Here is a 20,104-nt window from a genome sequence, read left to right on the forward strand (position 1 = left end):
CGCTCGGATGTTAGGGTGAGGTGGTGGTATAGTTACTGGGCTGGCAGTTACCACTTGAGATGCTGATCCGGGGAACAATCAGTAGCTTCAGTTTATTCACTTCCATCTTGTAAACTCATTTTACTTTTTTATCCTTCCTATTCGTTCTCTTGCACAAATGTTTTCTCTTGTTTTAAAGCTCTTTGTCAGCCTGCTCTGATCATGTTTTCTCAAAACCTGCAACCGATTCGCAATGTCCTGCTACACACTTAGTATGTTTGTAGAAAGATTTTTATCCCGTTTGGGGATTCAACCTCATCCCCAGGTGTGCTGGCCAGCATTTACTCATACACATTTTCCAGCACACATAACCCAGCCTGGAAAGAGTTTTTCGAACCTTTTTTTTTCAGTCTAACTTTTCCTATATTTCCAAGAGCCAACAGTCCTCTCAAAATGTTTGTGATTTGCAGCAAACTTGTGAGTTTGTGTGTGTTCTGTGTTTCTCTCTGTTTTCCGGCTTCTCATGTGCTTCTGGCAGTTGCTAAGTGCAGTGGTTTCCCTCGTCTAATTCAAGATTTCGACATGAGGCTGTTCATGGGATGTGAGCCCCTACAGTTTAGTACCTCCTGGTAACCTACTGTCGATGTTAGCTCATTTGTAGCCCCAGCACTCTTGATGTTTGAAACCAGCGGGAGTGGTAGGTAACTGGTCTCACTTTGAAGTGAGCCCAGAGCTACCCATGTGTCGATCACCAGTACATGCTACCCTCATGAACTAGACACTGAAACTTGGACGCGAATCCATTCATTTGCATTCCTAAATCTGTATTTTTTTTTTATGTGGCCGGGAATTCTATTTCTTCTTTATGGGATTTTTTGGGGTTTGTCAAACATTTTAGTACTTCGTGACCAGTTTGGCAGATTCTCTGCCAAGTGGCCTAAAACAGAGTTGTTCCTCATTTGACCATGTGCTGGTATGAAATTCGTATGTGTGACTTGGTAACATTCTATCGCCCTGCCCTGTTTTTAGTGATCTGCCCACAGCAACCCGTAAATCCACTACAGGTGTTGTATATTTTACCATGCCGTTCTTTGTGGGATGATCATACAGGATCTCTCATACTTAGCCCCCAAAACTGAGTGAGGGGAGCTACTTTCCACTCATCCCAGGCTGAGTGGCGCTTCTTGCAAAACGTATCCAGAGAAGGGGCCTTTGCCTTTATGCACCTGCCCCCGAAGGGAAACTGCCTACAGGCTCCCTTTGAAGCTTGTGCCTATTCTCCCATAACCGGGGCCTCTCCATATCCCTGTGTACCCGATGCTTTAATTGGGCAACCACTGTAAGGATGAGACGAGATTGCAAGAACCTGAATTGGGCAAAGTCCACAGACGGCAATAGTGCCGTATTCAAGGTTGAGTTTGAGATTAGACTCTGCTGCCACGAGGAGGCAATGAAGGGGCCCTGTTATGGGTACAGATGTTATTTGCCTGACTTGAAAATGCTTTGCCACCCTGCCCGTTCGTTCTGGTGTTTCGGGCGTGTTCCTCCAGTGCACGCTACAGTCTCCAAGTGCCATGGCTTTGCTTCGCGTTTTCACCCCCTTGTTCAGCAGTAGTGTTTGAATTTGCTAAGAGAGTCATTCAAAACAAACCCGATTCGTAAGTGATCGGGCTACATCCTCCTCGTAGAGCACTATTATGTGGTACTTCTGGCGGCGAGACTGCTTTGCAGGAGCACAGTCCATTCTCACTGTACCCCGCTGGGGTGGCTGCCCATTGGCTCTTTCTTTTAAAGGTCCATCCAATCCCCACAACTGGAATCTCTTGCCTAGCCTCGCGTGGGACACGTAAGATGTGAATATTGTGTGTCTTCCTGCACACTGCCTTGTCTGTGGTGGACACGGCAGCCACGTCCCTGTCTTTAGGTAGCCCCTCTTTGAAACCAGCCTCACCTATAGGGTGGTGGTGTGTCCCCTCCCTTTTCTTGAAGTGTGTTCTTCCTTTGTGTTAAATCTGCCCCTTCTGTGTTTTCCTGGATGTGTAAAATGAATGCAAAAAATTTGAATTGATAAGTAAAAATGAAAATGTATAAGCGACAGAATAATGAGGTAACACTATCACAAAATTGATCTCATAACGCAAAATTTGCCTTTTCTTGTTGCAAAATTAAGTAGATGCTGCCGCATAATTTCCTCCTCTCCTACTGTATAATTCCAGTGGCCCTATCTTTCTCCATGTCGGTTCACGCTATCCTTCATTTGTCTTCTGTCCTTATTTCCCGATCCCTTTCCTCTTTCATTGCTCCATTTTTCGGCACTCTTTCCAATCTTTCTACCACCTGCTTTCTCTCCACCTACGCCCCCCGTCCCTCTCGCACCCCCTAACAGTTTAGACATTATTGTGATTAACGCCCCCTGACACTGCTGCTTTCTGACAGACTGGTATTAAAAGTCAAGCTAATAGCCACCAATCTGTTCCCGTGAGGTTCTTAATGGAGCTGAGAGGTGAAGCTGGTGGGGGGAACGGGGAGGGGAGGAAGGCTATGAAGCACCCCTCAGAGTGACTGGTGGGTGTCTTTGATGGGTGGGTGATGGGCTTGCGGTTTCCGGGTAGAAAGGGAGGCATAAGAAAGCCCCCCCCCCCCCCTCTCATCCTTTGACAGGCATGAGGTATATCTGTGTTTTAGGATACAGGATAAACCCGTGTTTTGGGATATAGGATGAATCTGTGTTTTGGGATACAGGATGAATCTGTGTTTTGGGATACAGGATGAATCTGTGTTTTGGGATACAGGATGAACCTGTGTTTTAGGATACAGGATGAACCCGTGTTTTAGGATACAGGATGAACCCGTGTTTTAGGATACAGGATGAATCTGTGTTTTGGGATACAGGATGAATCTGTGTTTTGGGATACAGGATGAATCCGTGTTTTGGGATACAGGATGAATCCGTGTTTTGGGATACAGGATGAATCCGTGTTTTGGGATACAGGATGAATCTGTGTTTTAGGAACCAGCAGGAACCTGTGTTTTAGGATACAGGATGAACCTGTGTTTTGGGATACAGGATGAACCTGTGTTTTAGGCTACACAGGGTTAGGTTTTGCCAGTAGCAGTGGAGGGATGCTTTCCACCCCCATACAGGATGAACCTGTGTTTTAGGCTACACAGGGTTAGGTTTTGCCAGTAGCAGTGGAGGGATGCTTCCCACCCCCACACAGGATGAACCTGTGTTTTAGGCTACTGAGGGTTAGGTTTTGCCAGTAGAAGTGGAGGGATGCTTTCCACCCCAATCCAAATTGCAGTAGCAGGCTTAGGGCCTGTGTTACCTGTAGCAGGCCCAGTGCTAAAGGAAGTAGGGGCCAGGCCATGGTGTCACAGATAGTTGGCCTACAGCCGCCAGCCTCTAGCTGGTACGAAGCACGTTGCCATGCTGTAGTACCTCAAGGCCTTTCTTCTGTGTTCGGAGATAGCTGGTCCTGTGCTCTGCTATAGCAGGTCCAATAGACTAGCGTTTACTTTAATGTATTGGGCATTCGGTCATTGGGACCTTTGCATACAAAAGAGAAAAACATTAATAGATCTACTAATAGAGCAAAATAAACTAGGAAAGAAGATAACGGGAGCGATCATGTCCTTAAATACCGATGATGAGAAGAATGTAGAAAAGGAAAGTGGATGTAACTAAAGAGGATCTGAAAACCCTCCGCAAGAAAAATTAAAAATATGCTACAAATAGTCTTGTTGAAATTCAAATCTTAGTGACTATTGTGTTGTCCATTCTTTTCAGTTCGTAGGCATTTCATGATGACGTTGCATTATGGTCTGTAGTTAACGGATTAAACTATAATTAATGTATTAGACTGTAATCTCAACTGAGAATGAGAGCCCTGCCGAAAGAAAAAAAAGAGGAGAAATAAAAATAAACCACTGTAAAAAGTTGTGTTGTGGAAGCGCAAATCTTGGAAACTGCCTTATTAGCTTCATCTAAAGTCTTCAAGGTGGCGACCAGGGCAGCGATGTGTGCACTTCTGATTTTCTAGGCTGTCTTAAAAAATGCTGTAGCATGCTGCATGATTTCTGATAAATAGTCTTCTATAAACAGTGACTGGGTCCTTAAGGGATCTTCGGATTAAACGGACTTTCAGGATTTATTAAGAAAAGTTGTCCTCCTCTTGGAATATCATCCGTACTCTAGGAGAATGTGAGCAATCTTTTCATTTGACTTACTGCTGCAAAGGCATTGGAACGGAGAGATTTTATTCCATCTTTCCCTCCGTTCATGAGCGTCCAGCAGGTTGAGTCTTACCAGGATAAAGGTTCAGCAACCATCCATCTGTGCACTGGATAATCGAAAGCTATGGTTACTCATGATATTTCAGCTCAAAGATTTCAATTTACGGAATATTATTAACCGTTTCCATACTCAATCTATTCTTGAAATTTAAGTAATGTATATCCTTTATAAAGCGCAGTTTTTGTAAGCTGCTTGGCTTGAGGAGAATCTGCAGGAGACGATCATCAGTAGAGGTAACATTTATTTTCTTGCTGCTTGGGCCTCCTGATCTTTCTTGGCAACTTTGTTAGTTAATGAATTATTTCCAGCATAGGTTGATAAAATGCGGTGAACATGCTGTGCTACCTTTGACATCATATCCCATTACCTTTGTCTGACATAATAGTACGACCAGAGTGTCAGTCGAGTCGAGACCCAGCTCTCTGAGCTAACTGTATTGACTCTGCAGCAGAGATTCTTACAATTACTCCTGTGATTATCGATCCCTGACTCAATGTTTCTCTCCATATCTGGTGCGTGTGTGTGTTAGTGATCAAGTCCATGTTTGCTTCGGGCATACATGGTATGTAAAGCAGAATTCCTCTTTTTAAATCAAGTGAACACAATGGTTCTCTGAGCATTTCCCCACTTCTCTCTTCCTGGAGGTGATGTAGTGAAGGTTATCCCCAAATAGGTAAAAGCCTCAAATATTTGTAGTATCCCCTTTGTAGATATCACCGTTTCAGTATTGATTTCTTTGTGAGCCCCACACCATTACCTTGCTTTCTCCTCTGTTGATTAAAATGCCGTTCTTCTTGCAGTAATTTTCAGTATGTAGCTGCAGTGGCTGGAGGACATTTGGGGTTCACACCAGGAGCACAGACTCCTAAGCATAAAGTAAAATAAGGACTGGGATGTTTAGGATTTTCGGTGTATCAGGGACCTTGTTCAGAGTTTCCTCTTGGAAGTCAGTTATATAGATGTTAAAGGTTTAGGTGGCTAATAAGCATCTGGGCCAGGTCAGCTTTCCATTTGCTCCATACCTCCCCTGCGCCGTTGTATCTTTATGTACCTTTTTTAAAAACGTTTTTTATTGTTTTAATATACAACAAACAGGAAGTGCATGAGCACCTTATCAATAGGTCAGCAGATCATTATCCAAACATTACAGTTCTAGTAAATTCTACCCGCCCTTCCCCTCCCTGCTTGTGATGGATTCCCTTTCCACAACTGTCTGATTACAGCAGTCTCATCTTATTTTTAGCCCATTGTATGCCACCCCCTCGATCATCCCTTCTTCCCTCTCTCGTGTGTTACTTCCAATATACTAACAGATGTTAACCCGTATAGTCCTCTGTCGCCTGTGTCCAGGCCCCCCATATCTTCTTGTACTTCTTTGTATGTAGCTTTCTTGATCAGTAAGGTCAGGTAGGGATCAGAGAATTGTTTTCTACCTTTGCCCATAGTTTGTTCCAGCTGATGTGGCTACATGTTGTCAAGGAAAGCTACATTACGGCATTTTTTCACATATGTTTATACAACGCTTTGGTTAATAATGAAAAATCTCCTTGTTCAACACCTCAATTGCCACAGCCACCTTCCCAGAGGACTGGAAACATGCAGAAGTCAATGGCTTACTAAAGAAACCATCGGCAGACCCCAGAGAACTCAACAACTACCGACCGATCTCCCTGCTCCCGTTCCGCAGCAACCACAGTACCGAAACAGCCCTCATTGCAGCTACCAATGACATCCAAGCCCTACTCGACCGAGGAGAGTCTCCCACCACACACATCACAAGGCTGCACAATATGGGCATCCAAGGAGCGGCTCTCAGATGGAGCACCTCTTTCCTCACCGGAAGAACCCAAGGACAACATCTCTGGAGTACCCAAAGGGTCCTTGCTAAGCCCCCCCACCCTCTCTTTAACACTTATGCCACCTCTGGCCAGCATCGCCAAAACCCACAGACTCAACATCATATCTTACTCTGACGACACACAGCTCATCCTCTCCCAAGCCATCCCCCAGACCATCTTCCACAGCTGCATAACCGACGTCGCTAACTGGATGAAGGACAACGGCCTAAAGCTCAACACGAACAAGACAGGTACCTCTTGGTTCACCACTACAGATCGTTCTAACTTTACGTAGCCCACCCTGAGTAAGGGTAGGGTTTCTAATTTCATTGGATCCTGAAGAAATGCCATGAATCCCTCCTGGACCAGCAAGGCGTGAAACGTGTCTACCTAAGTTTTCAAACATCACACGCTAGATTGTCAGGTTAAGTAACTTTGCCCTGACAATCTACACTTTATTGATTTTAATCCTTCCTAGGGAACCCTTGATTTAATATGCCCCTGGATACCCTTTAGGTAGTTTTATATCAGTTCCATCACTATTATCCCCACACACCCGCACGCATCATCACAGCTGGAACAAAAAGATCTCCGCCAAAGAACCCTCTCGTGGGGCCCGTGAGTTATTGCAGCGCCGACCCCACGAGGAGCAAAATCCTGATGATGAAGCATGACTCCCATATGGGTGTGTTAGGGCAACACTTCCTACTAAGGAAGATCCCCTCGCTTTATATACTCCAACCTTTTACTTTACTCTTTATAGGAACAGCCACCCCTTTCTGTTGATATATTTCATCCTATTTAGTCAACAGCTGATCTGAAAACATTAGGAGATTTGCCCAACTTTGTTTTCTGTTTTTGGTATGCCAGTGTTCTCAAATTCTTGTAGCTCCCACTGGGTTAGAGAGCATGGTTCCTGCAGTAAGATGATATAACCAGCTTCAGTTTATTTTGTGTGCGTTTTTGAAGCCTTCTTCTCAAGGCTAGCTATATTCTAGGAGACGCTTTTTATTGTGGGGGTTGGGGTAAGGTCCTAGTTAGGTTTGTGCCTTACGACCTAACCCAGTATCTTTGCCTTCAGGCTGTCCATGATGGTACAAGCTAGTTAATGTTAAGTTTTGCTGTCGACCCCCATGAGTCCAAAATGGTTGTATTCTAGATCCGGCACAGATGTATATGTTTTTGGCTCTCTATAACTGATTGCTGAGCTCTGTGCTCAATTCTCCATTCTCATTCTAGGAAAATCCAAGGACAAAACATCCAGAAAATCAGATGGTGACAGCAGCAGCGAGGAGGATCTCTCAGACATGAGCAGCGAGGATGAGGGCCAGTATGAGGTCGAGGATGATGACGAGGGCGATTTCTCAGGAGATTCAAACTCGGATGGTAAGAAGACTTTCTGTCCAGCTGTGCATTGCAGAATTAGGAGCGTCTGCCTGTGGTCTGACCTTGAAGTGTTTTAGGGCTCATTGTAGTATCTATATAGCCATGCCAAATTGTGCCTGAAGTGTTTGGAGACTTCCCTGATCGAACCATGAATACTAACTGTTGTGTTGTGTCGTGTTGTGTTGTGTAGTGTATGTATGTATGGATGTAGTTTATGTACACATTTAAGCACAAACCTCTCGACAAAGTAACGGAGCACTGCGAAAGAGTTGAGGTTATGTACCACATTCATATAGGGCATTTTGCCCTTCGTAGTCTCAGTTCTGAACTTCTCTTATTCCACTTCTTAAAACTTCTTCCCTGTCAAACCTGGCTAGATGGTGCTGTTGCTCTCTCACAGAGAGTCATGTGTTCTTCATAAACTATAGAATCTCATTTATGCTAATTTTCTTTGCCCCATTTCATTGTGGCTCGGATTGGTGGGATAAGATGTTGCACAGTCTGCATCCACCAAGAAGACCCTGCCAAGTGCATCGGCCAAGTCTGATTCAAGCACATGGATGGATAGTTATTTGACTGTCAATTTGTGTTTAGGTCCAGGTGCCTGACACTGAGATCTTCAGCACACTGTGCCACACATAAACCCACATAACTGCCACCCCACAGTTCTACACTAACGCCCTACTGCATTATTCATTCTAACCCCTACGGCCATGCCACAATTGTAAAAAGCACATCTTTCTACTTGACCCAAATAAAGCTCAAGTTATGGCTCTGAAATGCCAAATCTTTTGGCTATGTCAATACTTTTTACTTGAAGGTTCAGTTGTCACCTCACAGAAATCCCAAGATACAGCAACTAATGCTGAAACAGTGTGTGCCAGTCAACACCAGGGGTATTTGAAAGGGCACTCAACATGTTTTCGTGGGTACTTTCACTTGTGTAACAGGCTTGTTGCCATGTGAATGGGTATGCAGGATGGTTATTTTTAGTGCTTTGTGAGACGCAGAAGCATTGAAATGCTTTCTTTGACTGTGAGTGTAGTATATGTCCTGAAAAGGTTTAATTCTACTTCACTCAATTTCCTTCCCCGATCTCCATGCTTTAATGTTTAAACACTAAACGTAAAAATGCTGTGTAGTTCCTGGTAGCATGCGGTTGTACGTACAGGCCAGCTGGTAAGTGATTTGTGAAGGGACGGAGGGAGAAGTGCCTTCCTTGGAATCCATCAAGCTGACTGTTCTGGTGCAGATGTTTCGGGCTGGTGCCGGTATCCAAGCAAAGCCCAGTGCATCTCTCGCTACACAATTCTGTTGGTTATTTCTAACTGAAGATTCTTCACCTTAGAATACTCCCTGGGCACCAGATTGGGTCCATTAAACGGCTTTATTGAAGTGCCCGGCGCACTGCTAGGTGGCGTCATGCAGTTCTGCACCTAACTCCTCACCCCCCATAAGTGATGGAGCAGAGCTGCACATAAGCAACATCCCTGCGGGCAGATGTCAGTTTCTTTCTTTCCACGCCTTCTGATATGGATTCAGGCTCTTCTGTTGTTTTTATTTAGATTTTTTGACGACTTCTAAACGGTTTCAACATTGTGCTTGTGAATAATGTCCCGACCCAAACTACAGTTTCTAGCCATGCTGTGATTGCAGGACGCAGATGACGGTCACTGACCCGCATGAGGTGTGTCTTTGGTGCCTGGGCTCTGGACACGACCCTTAAATCATGCGATAAGTGCATCCACATGCACCTGAGGGCAATTTGAGACCGGGAGGCGAAGTTATAGCTCGTCAAATACTAGAAGAAGTTGCTGCATTTGTGTAGGTCCTGCTCACACTTTAAGCTGTGTACTTGGTCCTGAGGCCATTCCCACGACTGCCCAAGTTTGCAGTCGAAGTTCAGGACAAAGCGTAAGAAAGCAAAGCAGGATTTCATCCAACACTCGCACTTCAAAGAGAAGGTGTGAGATTGCTGAGATGAAAGTAGCACTCCATCAAGGTTGCTGGTCACTGAATCCATTACTCAGCTGTTCCTGACATGCTCAAATTTCCTGGGCAATTGTTAAACCCGCTGCTGTTAGGGGCCTTCAAGTTGGGCAGGCCGTACATTTTTGATGCGTTTCAAGTTCCCTCCTCTGCGCATTTGGGCTGAACGCAACTACAGAGGCCTCCAGTTTGGCTACCGCGGGCAGTCCTCCCCATCTCGGCCTGTCCCATTGGGACCTGCTTCTGGGTCCGATCTGACAGTGGTACACACTTCTACTCTAGCCCCAGGATCCATGCATGTTCCTGCTGCACCAACACCACAAGTACTAGCTTATGACATGGTGCCATTGTCAGACCTAGAACCAACTTAAACTCGAGCCGGACCGATGTGCTATGAATTTGAGAGTTGCAACTGGTTGCCATCCACCCTGGCTCTAATCCTGGGCCTCTACCATCACTGCACCTACTAGCAGAGGCTTCATTATATTCTTGGTTCTGGCTCTCCTCCTGTGCCAGAGTAGGGTACATTCCAAGGTGTTGTTGATAAAATTGATGAGGAAAGCTAATTTCCCCGCTCATTATAGCAATGATTCCTTGTACCTTGTTTTCAGAATGCAAGTGGCACCTCGCCTGAAACAGAGCTTGACTAACCGCCTAGGCCACCAATGGAAAAGAGTGCCTCATTTGCAGTGGTGGTCCAGAGGGCAGCGGAGGCACTGGAATTAGTTATGCAGCGCAAATCTTTCTGGATTCACTATGCTGTGCATTATTCCACCATCTAGTGGTTAGGTCCGGAATCGTATTTCTTTTTTTTTTCGTGGCCCAGGTGGACGTCGACATACCACCATTCGGTGTCCTTCCTGACTTCGATGCACTTCCTCCGATTCTTCAGATTCTTTTTTCCGCCTTTGGGTCTGGATCGTTACTGAAGAGTTCCAGAGTTTTGGAAGAGGAATCAACGCAAAGAGAAGAAAATCAACAAAATGCAAAGTTTTCAGCAACACCAGACTACAGGTCAGGTAACCGAGACGACGAGGGAGAAGGTTTTCGACCGAGAACGCAACGTTCAACGGAACGCTGGGATGCCCAAAACACTTCAAGTTTTGCACCAATTGCCACCACAAATACGCCCAGAAGGACCAGCATCCAGTCTGCAACCTCTGCCTGCCGCTCGACCACAACAGCGAGGACTGCAGCGCGTGCTCGGCGTTCACACCCAAGACCCTCAGAGTAAGAGAGAGGCAGAGAAGGGCGAACCACACCATGCAGGGGCAGGGGCCACCTCCATCGCTCCGAGACTTTGGCCTCTCCAGTGGAGGTCCAGAAAGACGACATCGAAGGAGGTAAGGGAGTCGTTGATCCCCAGACACTCGAGCGACACTCGAAAGGGTGAGGCTAAAGCCCCGAGCGACGCTCGCAGGGTCGAAGCAAAGCCCTCAAAGGGAGCATTGCCGCCGAAACACTCGGCAAAGGCAACAGCAGCCAAGGACAAACAGCCCAGCCCAGCGGATACTTCGAAAAGGACTCCCAGATGGTGAGAGCCCACAAAAAATCTAGGTAGTCGAAGGATGCCCTCGAAAAGGACACCTTGGCGCCGAGAAAAGAAGGGCAACAACTACCTCGACACGGACAACCTCGAAGCGGAGCACGCCAACCCTCGACGCCAAACAGGCCGTTGAGATGGAAAGGAAGAAGAGGAGGCTCGAGGCCGAAAGGGTGAGCATCCGGCAGCGGAAAAAGAACTTCGTCGAAAGGATGAGCCAATACACCATCCCGCCGAAGCCCGCGCTCGAAGTCGAAAGAGACGACGAGGACGCAGAACCTCCTAAAACGCCTGAACCAGTCAAGGAACAGGAGGAAGAAGGCCTGTATTTTGAGGCCGCAGACGACGATCAGCAGACCAACCGGGACTTGACGTCATTGGAGGCTCAAGACTTGAAGGGGCATGATCTTGACGCTGAATCGCCAGAAGAAGGGGTAGACAGATACCCTATGACGCCTTCGCCGCCAGACAACATAGGGATCTACAATATGGTTGTCCAAAAGGCTGCACAGACATATGGGGTGAAATTGGAGGAAGAGAAGCCCAAGGCATGTTTTCTCCTGGAAACTCTACTGCCTCAACAAACTAGGAGCCAGTTCCTGCCCATGCTCCCTAGTGTGCTGGACCAAGGAAGGGATGCCTTTAAAGAACCAGCAGTATGCAAAGCAGTGACTCCAAGAATGGAGAAGTAGTATAAGCATTCCTCAAAGGACCCTGCATACATCCAGGGCTCAGTGCCATCCGATTCCATAATTACAGCTACGGCTAGGAAAAGAGCCAATGTACCCACAAATGTCGGACCACCTCCAGACAAGGAGAGTAGAAGGATGGACCTCACAGGGAGGAAGGTGGAGCGAAATGCGGCAATTCATTGGCGCATCGCAAACTCCAACGCCCTGATCAACAGGCACGCATACCAGCACTGGGAGGAAGTGGGGCAACTCCTAAAGCATCTACCAGACCAGTACCAACAAAGAGCAGCTCACCTGGTAGAAGAGGGCAAAAGCATGGCGAATACATGTTTAAAATCTGCCTTGGATGCTGCGGACACTTCCAGCAGACTAATGATGATAGGAGTGACCGAGAGAAGACACGCATGGCTTAGAATTTCAGGATTCAAGCCAGAAGTACAAAACAACATCCTGAACACACCCTTTAACGGAGAGCAACTGTTTGGAACAACAGTTGACGACAAGTTAACACAGCTCAAAAAGGACAATGAGACAGCAAGGTCCATGGGAGCGCTGCAGGTCAGAGGGATGAGAAAGGGTACACCCGCAATTAGGCCAGGTGGTAGGGGAGGCAATATGCCTACCACAACGCACCAAACGTTCCAACAAAGCTATCAAGGGAACAACCAAGGCCAGCAGCAGCAGGGACAGCAGCAGCAGAAGTGGCAGTACCAGCCCCGGGGCCAGTCCTTTCGAGGGCACGGAAACGGACGAGGACAGACACGAAGAGGAGGCCAACAGCCTTCCTCCAAGTGACTTCACCATGAAGCAAACACCCACCCTAGCAACACCTCGGGTGGGCGCAAAGACATAGAGAAAAACAGAAACCTGACGTTCCACAAAAAACATTCCCTCGAACATACAACACCAGTAGGAGGCAGGATAAAGGACTTTCTCAAGGAGTGGAGGAAGGTCACTACAGACAAATGAATACTAAACATCATACAATACGGATACTGCATAGAGCTAGACAACCTCCAAACAGAAAACCAAGAAACAGGGCTCACTCAGCAAAGGAACCTTCGCTCTTGCAACTAGAAGCAAAGGAACTGCTCAGCAAAGGGCCATGAAGGTAGTACCGCACAACCAAAGAAACAAGGGGGTTTACTCAACTTATTTCCTAGTGCCAAAGGTGGACGAGACACTAAGACCCATCCTAGATCTAAGGTTCTTGAACAAATTCATAGGAACTCAAAGATTCAAGATGACATCCCTACAGGAAGTGATACCACAAATACAACAAGGAGTATACATGGCAACTATAGATTTAAAGGATGCGTACTTACACATCCCCATCAACCACAAACGTCTACTAAGGTTTGTGATCAACCAAACCCACTACCAGTTCACAGTACTGGCATTCTGACTCATCCGCACCAAGGGTGTTTACAAAATGCCTAGCAGCAGTAGCAGCGCACCTACGAAGGCAAGGAATACACTTATATCCCTACCTCGACGACTGGCTCGTAAAGGCAAGTTCATACAGCAACTGCAAAGAACACATCCAGCAGGTCGTACAAACACTGAACCAACTGGGTTTCTCAATTCATTGGGAAAAATCGTCAACCGAGCCGGAGCAGATCAAACTATTCTTGGGGGCCGAGATCAACACCATACAAGCCAAAGTGTTCCCCAGCAGGAAGAGAACATTGGCGATACTGAAGGAAACGCGTCCTTACCGCAAGGGACAAGTTCTGACAGTGAGGACGGTGAGCAAGCTAATGGGAATGATGGCGACATGCATCCACCTGGTCCGAAACATTCGACTACACATGAGAGCATTCCAGGAACGGATACAGCAGCAATGGTCACAGGCAACAGGGAGTTGGGAAGATCTGGTGGTTGTCACACATGCAGTGCATCAGGAAATGGCGTGGTGGAACAAAGAAAACATATCACAGGGGAAACCATTCACACAACCAACTCCAACACTGACCATCACAACGGACGCCTCACAGCTGGGGTGGGGCGCATACATGAACAAACTAAAGGTGAGGGGTCTATGGTCGCAGCAAGATGCGGTCAGACACATCAACTACCTGGAACTAAAGACTGTTCTTAGCCTTAAAAGCATTTCAGAAGCAGCTGTGCGGAAACAGGGTGTTGATCAAAACAGACAACACAACTACCATGTTCTACATCAACAAGCAGGGTGGAGCACAATCGGTAGCACTGTCAGGGCTAGCACAGGAAATATGGGCATGGGCCATTCCACTAAGGATAGACATACTATCAATACATCTCCCAGGGAAGGACAATGTGGAAGCAGACCGACTCAGCAGGCAGACGTCAGCATCCCACGAATGGGAGATCAACCAGCAGGAATTAGAAAAGATATTGCAGAAGTGGGGAACACCGCAAATAGACCTATTTGCAACACACCAGAATGCAAAATGCCAACACTTTGCATCCAGACAACCAGACCATCGGTCACAAGGGAATGCGCTATGGATAAGTTGGTCAAAGACATCTGCATACGCTTTTCCCCAATACCACTGATACACAGGGTACTCAACAAATGCAGAATCGGCAACATGACACTAATACTGATAGCACCTCAGTGGGCCAGACAGTCCTGGTTCTCACAGATAGTGGAAATGGCACAAGAACCAGCATACAGGTTCCCAAGAAGAAGGGACCTGCTAACGATGCAGAATGGAAAGGTGCTACACCCAGAGCCAGAGAGCCTCAACCTAGCAGCATGGCTCCTGAGGACCTAGAACTTGCACATCTCAAACTACCAGCAAGTACTATGGCAGTACTCAGGGAGGCAAGGAGGCCTACCACAAGAAAGTGCTACATAGCAAAATGGAAAAGGTTCTCCCAATGGTGCATCAAGCAGAAACTACAACGGAAGATCACAAGGGAATCAACAGTTCTAAAATACTTAACGCGCCTGCTGCAAAGCAAATTAAGCTACACATCCCTAAGGGTGCACTTAGCGGCGATAGTGGCCTACACAAGAGGAGAAACAGGTTAAAGTTTCATCACCTCCCAAGTTGTGAAAAGATTTCTGGAAGGAGCGAAAAGAATAGCACCCCCAAAGAGAATCAATCAATCAATCAATCAAAGACATTTCTAGAGCGCATTACATACCCGTAGGGTCTCAAGGCGCTGGGGGTAGGGGGGGTGCCGCTACTGCTCGAACAGCCAGGTCTTCAGCTTCTTCCTGAAGGAGAGGTGGTCTTGGGTCAGGCGCAGGTCGGTCGGGAGGGAGTTCCAGGTCTTGGCTGCCAGGTAGGAGAAGGACCTTCCTCCTGTAGTCGCTCTTCGGATGCGGGGGACCGCGGCGAGGGCGTGGTTGGCTGAACGGAGGTGGCGTTTGGGAGCGTAGAAGTTGATTCGGCTGTTGAGGTAGCTCGGGCCTTGGTCGTGTAGGGCTTTGTGTGCGTGGGTGAGGAGGCGGAAGGTGATTCTTTTGTTGACGGGGAGCCAGTGTAGGTCTCTCAGATGTCCGGAGATGTGGCTGGTTCGTGGGATGTCGAGGATGAGTCTGGCTGAGGCGTTCTGGATCCGCTGGAGTCTCTTCTGGAGCTTGGCGGTGGTACCGGCGTAGAGGGCGTTGCCGTAGTCCAGTCGGCTAGTGACGAGGGCCTGGGTGACGGTCTTCCTGGTCTCGGTGGGGATCCACCAGAAGATCTTTCGTAGCATGCGTAGGATGTTGAAGCACGCCGAGGAGACGTTGTTGACTTGTCTGGTCATGGAGAGGGAGGAGTCCAGGATGAAGCCCAGGTTGCGTGCATGGTCTGTCGGTTTGGGTGCGGTGCCCAGGGCGGGAGGCCACCAGGAGTCGTCCCAGGCGGAGGGTGAAGAGCCCAGGATGAGGACCTCCGTCTTGTCTGAGTTCAGTTTCAGGCGGCTGGTCGTCATCCACTCGGCTACCTCTTTCATCCCTTCGTGCAGGTTGGCTCTTGCGGCGGCGGGGTCGTTGGTCAGGGAGAGGATCAGCTGGGTGTCGTCAGCGTAGGAGATTATGCTGAGGTTGTGTTGGCGTGCGATGGCCGCGAGGGGGCTCATGTAGACGTTGAAGAGGGTGGGGCTCAGCGAGGATCCTTGGGGGACGCCGCAGATGACTTCGGTGGCCTCTGACTTGTACGGTGGTAGGCGGACTCTCTGTGTTCTTCCGTCGAGGAAGGAGATGATCCATTCCAGAGCCTTGTCCTGGATTCCGACGTTGCTGAGGCGCTGTACTAGGGTGCGGTGGCAGACAGTGTCGAATGCCGCGGAGAGGTCTAGGAGGATGAGGGCCGCTGTTTCTCCGTTGTCCATCAGGGCTCGGATGTCATCGGTGGCGGCGATGAGGGCGGTCTCGGTGCTGTGGTTGGCTCGGAAGCCAGACTGTGAGGGGTCGAGGGATCCATTCGTCTCGAGGAAGGCGGCCAGCTGCTTGTTGACGGTCTTCTCGAGGACTTTGGCTGGAAACGGGAGGAGCGAGATGGGGCGGTAGTTCTTGAGTTCGGTGGGGTCCGCTGTGGGTTTCTTGAGTAGAGCGCTGAGTTCGGCGTGCTTCCAGCTCTCGGGGAAGGTGGCGGTGTCGAAGGATGTGTTGATGATGTCTCGCAGGTGGGGTGCGATGACAGCGTCGGCCTTGTTGAAGACGTGGTGAGGGCAGGGGTTGGTCGGTGATCCGGAGTGGATGGAGTTCATCGTGCGGATGGTGTCTTCGGTGCTGATCGGGGTCCAGGCGTGGAGGGTGGTGGTGGGGGGTGGTTGTTCGTTCGTGGTGTGCGTTGGTTGGTTGTTGAAGCTGTTGTGTATGTCCGCGATCTTGTTGTGGAAGTATGAGGCGAGGGAGTTGCAGAGGTCTTGCGATGGGGTGATGTCGTTGTTTCCTGCGCTGGGGTTGGATAGCTCTTTCACGATGTTGAAGAGTTCCTTGCAGTTGTGTGCGTTGTTGTCCAGCCGGTCCTTGAATGCAGTTTTCTTGGCGGCGCGGATCAGCTGGTGGTACTTCCGGGTGGCAAGCTTGAAGGAGGTCCTGTTGTCCGGTGTAGGTTCCCTTCTCCAGACTTTCTCGAGGGCTCGGCAGTTCTTCTGCCAGCACTAGCATTGAACCTCAACATAGTGCTAACTCAATTGATGAAGGCACCCTTTAAACCTATTCACAAGGCTACACTGCACATGCTCACACTAAAGAAAGCCTTCTTAGTGGCTATCGCGTTGCTACGAAGAGTAAGTGATTTGCAAGCGCTAACACTCCAAGAGCCCTTCTTGCAAATACACAATGACAGGATTGTAATGAGAACGGACCCACACTTCATGCCAAAGGTGGTGTCTCGGTTCCACATTAACCAAACAATACAAATTCCAAGTTTTTTCCAAAAACATACTACAAGAACACAAAGGGCGCTACACACACTAGACACCAGAAGGGCTGTAATGCACTATATAGAAAGGACCAAGGAGTGCAGAAAAACAAAACAGTTCTTTGTCTCCTTTGCCAGCAGTTTTCTGGGACGACCAGTCACCAAAAATACGATTGCACGGTGGATTGCACAAGCAATTCAACTCTGCCACAAGCAGGCAGGACAGCAGTTACAAGGAGCAGCTCAAGCTCACTCAGCAAGGAAGAAAGGAGCAGCAATTGCGTTTCTAGCGAACACACCCATTCAAGACATTTGCCAAGCTGCAACATGGTCTTCAGTGCATACATTCACTAAGCACTACTGTGTGGATATTCAAATGAACAAGGAAGCGCAAGTGGGACAGAAGGTCTTACAACACATTTTCAGTAACCAATGCTCATCAACCACCACAATAAGGACAAACCGCTACTAAGTTTATGCACAGCATAGTGAAACCAGAAAGATTCATGCTGCAAAACATATAGTTTCTTACCTGTCGGTGTAGTTTTGCAGCTTGAAGACTTTCTGGCTTCACTAGCGACCCCACCCTCCTCTGCCAGAAGAATGAGACAGGAGGAAAAGGATTAAAACAGGAAAAAGACTTTAAAGGTTAGAAGAAGAGAGAGTAACTCAAGACAAGAAAAAAAGAATCCGAGATGGCGGCCAAAGGTGGGAGCTTCCGGAGAACGCACGTCGACGTCACGTCACGAATTACACCAAATGGTGGTATGTCAACGCCCACCTGGGCCACGAAGAAAAAAAAAAAGAAAGAAGAAATACTACGATTCCGGACCCAACCACTAGATTGCAGAATAATGCACAGCATAGTGAATCCAGAAAGTCTTCAAGCTGCAAAACTACACCTACAAGTAAGGAACTATATGTTACTCACTGTTGAGACTAAAACAAATGTGCTAACAGATTTAACGTTACAACAAAAAAATGATGGACGGAATGCTGACAATGCAGACATTCTCTTCCAGTCAAGAGATCTGGGTTAAATCCATCGTTCTTTTGCCCACTACACCACCCCAGTTTAGACATGTCCATATGCAAATCAGTCTTGACCCTGTGCCTCATGGGAACAGTCCAGCCCAAACTGCCAAGCCATGTCTTCCCTGGACTGGAATCAAGCATCCTAGGACCGGTTTCTGGCTATCAGCCGTCATCAGCCAGGATAGCTTGACTCCAGTGGCGTAGTGAGCACGGGTCCCACGTCTGGGAATACCCATCCCACTTAGGGCGAAAAGCGTTACAGCAAACAAATGATGGACGGAATGCTGACAATGCAGACATTCTCCCCCAGTCAAGAGATCTGGGTTAAATCCATCGTTCTTTTGCCCACTACACCACCCCAGTTTAGACATGGCCATATGCAAATCAGTCTTGACCCTGTGCCTCATGGGAACAGTTCAGCCCGAACTGCCAAGCCATGTCTTCCCTGGACCGGAATCAAGCATCCTAGGACCGGTTTCTGGCTATCAGCCGTCATCAGCCAGGATAGCTTGACTCCAGTGGCGTAGTGAGCACGGGTCCCACGTCCGGCAAAAGAACGATGGATTTAACCCAGATCTCTTGACTGGGGGAGAATGTCTGCATTGTCAGCATTCCGTCCATCATTTGTTTGTTGTAACAGATTTAACAGCAAGAGCCGGTGACATCTGAACCCTTAATTCTTTCAATGATGCCCACACTGATGCTTTGATGGAAACTTGGTTGAAGCCTTGTCTTTGCCCATTTGAGAATAGGCAGGTAGCCGGACGTCACTGACTGGTACTTGGTGACCTGGACTTTCTCCCCAAGCACCCAGCACCAGAGTCTTATTGTACAGGTCTCGGGCCACTAATGTGAATCCAAACTCATTTCCAACCACTCCTCCTGATAGGGAATCCAAGAGAATTGATGCTTTTGGCAAATCCATGTTATCTTTTACCAGCCTTCAGTGCGGTCCGTAAATGCAGTTTGCATTCTGGACTGTTACACACATGCTGTGTGGGACATGGCCAGCAAGATTTTGCTGTCATTTCGTAAAGACCCTATGGCCTATACGATTCATGGACAGGATACTGCCAGATATGCTATCCGCATACTACGGGTTGCCTGAGAAGGGCAGTTGATACCACTGTTGTCCTTCGTCAACATGAGTGGATGTGGGTCATAGGTTTCTCGAGTGATATGCAGGCTTCCCTCATGGATATGCATTTTGACTGGTCCTTCCTATTCAGTGAGAAGGCAGACTGTGCATTAGAACGCTTTAAAGACAGCAGAGATACAGCACACGCTCCTTAGCACTGTTGACCCCCACCAAACTGTTTCCGCATCAACTCAGAAAGTTTATAGGCAGTTTGAGTGGGCTGCCAAGGAGATATACACCACCTTCCCTGGGAGTGCTGCAGCTGACACCTCAGTCCTTTCGAGGCTAGGGATGCAGATATGGCATGCAGGGCAGCAGGGGCATCAGTCTTCAAACCGCTCTTTCCCTGCTTAAGTTGTCACCAAACCACTTTAGTTTGCCCGTAGTGGCGCATACGTGACCCGTTGGGAGGGATGGGGGGCAGGATTCAACATTTCCTATTTGTTGGGCAATCTATCACATCTGACAAATGGGTCTTACAGATTTTTCAAAATGGCTATGCCTGCCTTATTTCTCCACCCCGGCCATTATTCCCCCCTCCCCCCCCCCCCCCCCCCGCCCCCCCCACCAGAGTGAGTTCAGACGAGCACCTGTTCGTTCTGCTACTGGAGGTGTGGCTGTTGCTCTCCAAATGTGCTATTGAGAAGAAGCTGGGCTTGAAAAAAGGAGGGAGTTATTAATTGTATTAGTTCCCCGTCCTGAAGGAAGGTGGGGTCTCAGGCCTATCCTGGACCTTCGGCCTCTGAATGCTTTCCTGGGGAGGGGCAAATTCAAGATGCTTGCGCTGGCCCACATCCTGTCTGCTCTGGACCCAGGTGACTGGATGGTGTCCTAGGACCAGCAGGACACACATTTTCATATA

At 48.1% G+C, this 20,104-nt stretch overlaps 1 protein-coding gene across 2 annotated transcripts in view; it reads left to right on the forward strand.

The window, feature by feature from the left end:
* Positions 1-20,104, forward strand: part of NOC2L (NOC2 like nucleolar associated transcriptional repressor) — a 487,814-nt gene that overhangs the window by 458,223 nt on the left and 9,487 nt on the right. For both annotated transcript variants that reach the window (XM_085609671.1, XM_085609672.1), the window contains one exon: positions 7,354-7,500. In XM_085609671.1, coding sequence (XP_085465797.1) covers positions 7,354-7,500 — 147 coding nt within the window. The remainder of the gene's footprint in view (positions 1-7,353; positions 7,501-20,104) is intronic.

Source organism: Triturus cristatus, chromosome 1_2 (assembly GCF_964204655.1).
Source record: "Triturus cristatus chromosome 1_2, aTriCri1.1, whole genome shotgun sequence".
NCBI classification, from domain to species: domain Eukaryota; kingdom Metazoa; phylum Chordata; class Amphibia; order Caudata; family Salamandridae; genus Triturus; species Triturus cristatus.